This window comes from Cucurbita moschata, unplaced genomic scaffold (genome assembly GCF_002738365.1).
Source record: "Cucurbita moschata cultivar Rifu unplaced genomic scaffold, Cmos_1.0 Cmo_Scf00003, whole genome shotgun sequence".
Taxonomy (NCBI): domain Eukaryota; kingdom Viridiplantae; phylum Streptophyta; class Magnoliopsida; order Cucurbitales; family Cucurbitaceae; genus Cucurbita; species Cucurbita moschata.
The window spans coordinates 6121287-6122530 of NW_019268519.1; the positions used below are offsets into that span (position 1 = coordinate 6121287).

The 1244-nt window shown below is 35.1% G+C and overlaps 1 protein-coding gene across 8 annotated transcripts in view; it reads right to left on the reverse strand.

The window, feature by feature from the left end:
* The window catches only part of LOC111437459 (kinesin-like protein KIN-7E), an 11129-nt gene that overhangs the window by 895 nt on the left and 8990 nt on the right, over positions 1-1244 (reverse strand). For all 8 annotated transcript variants that reach the window (XM_023075504.1, XM_023075450.1, XM_023075467.1 and 5 more), the window contains one exon: positions 71-425. In XM_023075504.1, coding sequence (XP_022931272.1) covers positions 101-425 — 325 coding nt within the window. In that variant the 3' untranslated portion in view covers positions 71-100. The remainder of the gene's footprint in view (positions 1-70; positions 426-1244) is intronic.

The window sequence follows — 1244 nt, forward strand, 5'->3', positions numbered from 1 at the left end:
AAAAAAAAAAAAAAAAAAAAAAAAAAAAAAAAAAAAAAAAAAAAAAAAAAAACAGTACTGAAAGTGTCACCTGTAAGGGTTATGTATGTAGCAGCTGAGCTCACAGAAGAGAAGTCCTGGTGTTTTTCCAGCTAAATGATCTACTTTTCTGTGGGGGTGTTGTAATGAAGCTGAGACCAAAGTTCCCCTTCAGAGACTGTCCTTGCTCAGCAAACTTGACAAGCTTGGCAACAATGGCAGCACTCTCTTGTACGTGATTCATGCTCTTCGGGTCGCTCCATAAGCGGTTGATCAGCTGCAGCCTTCGGCGTTTTGACTTCAACGCAATTCCCCACGTCTGGAACAGTCTCGTTCTCTCTTCTTCTGACAATCGTTTCTGCATTAGCTTACTCAATGTTTTTCTCTCGCGACGAAGATTCCTCACGCTGTTGTCCCAACCAAAAAGACAATAATGAGAAAGCATTAGACAGGTGACACAAGAAAGAAAGTCGCTTGGGTTAATGTATTTATCTTCTTTAAAAAGAATAAGATATGAACTTCTCTCCAATAAAAGGAAAGGAAATAACAAAATGTTCAAAGGAAACGAACACTATAGAAAGGAGCGTGAAAAAAACATTCAAGGATTGGAAGAATCATTTGTACTTCTACCCATTCAAACAATTGATGGAAGTTAATGATATTTTAACATGTTACTCCAATCGTTTCTCTGCACATTTTTACGTTCATGATTGTTCAAGACTTCAAGCTAACTTGTGCACACCTATTCTTGGGAACCTTAATATATTTGGTTGTCAAAAAAACTTGTAGGATATTAAAAGTTCGATAAGTGACTACTATGGCTTGAACTCATTCTCGTCCTTTTTTTGCAACTTATGAGTAGTGACAACAGTACTCTAACCTAAAATTTGATCCCCGAACTCTCTTTTGTTTTTTATAATGAATGATAACAAACTCTTACCCCCTTTTGTTAAGATTTCTCCAAAGTTTTCAAAGAAGGTGAAACCTCTTTTGGGAGCTTTTGGAATGGTCTCACTTTTGTAGCTCTCACGATGTAAATTATTTGTCTCATTTTGTAATTATATACTTCTCAATAATTGTACTTGTTGAAAAGGTTGGTTTTTTATAATTAGCTTACTAACCTAAGCCTAATTCAACTTGTCTAGCATATGTCTTTGACTAAGAGGTAGAAGTTTGAATCCCCAGTCATGCTAAACTTAAAAGAAAAAAAAAAAAAAAAAAAAAAA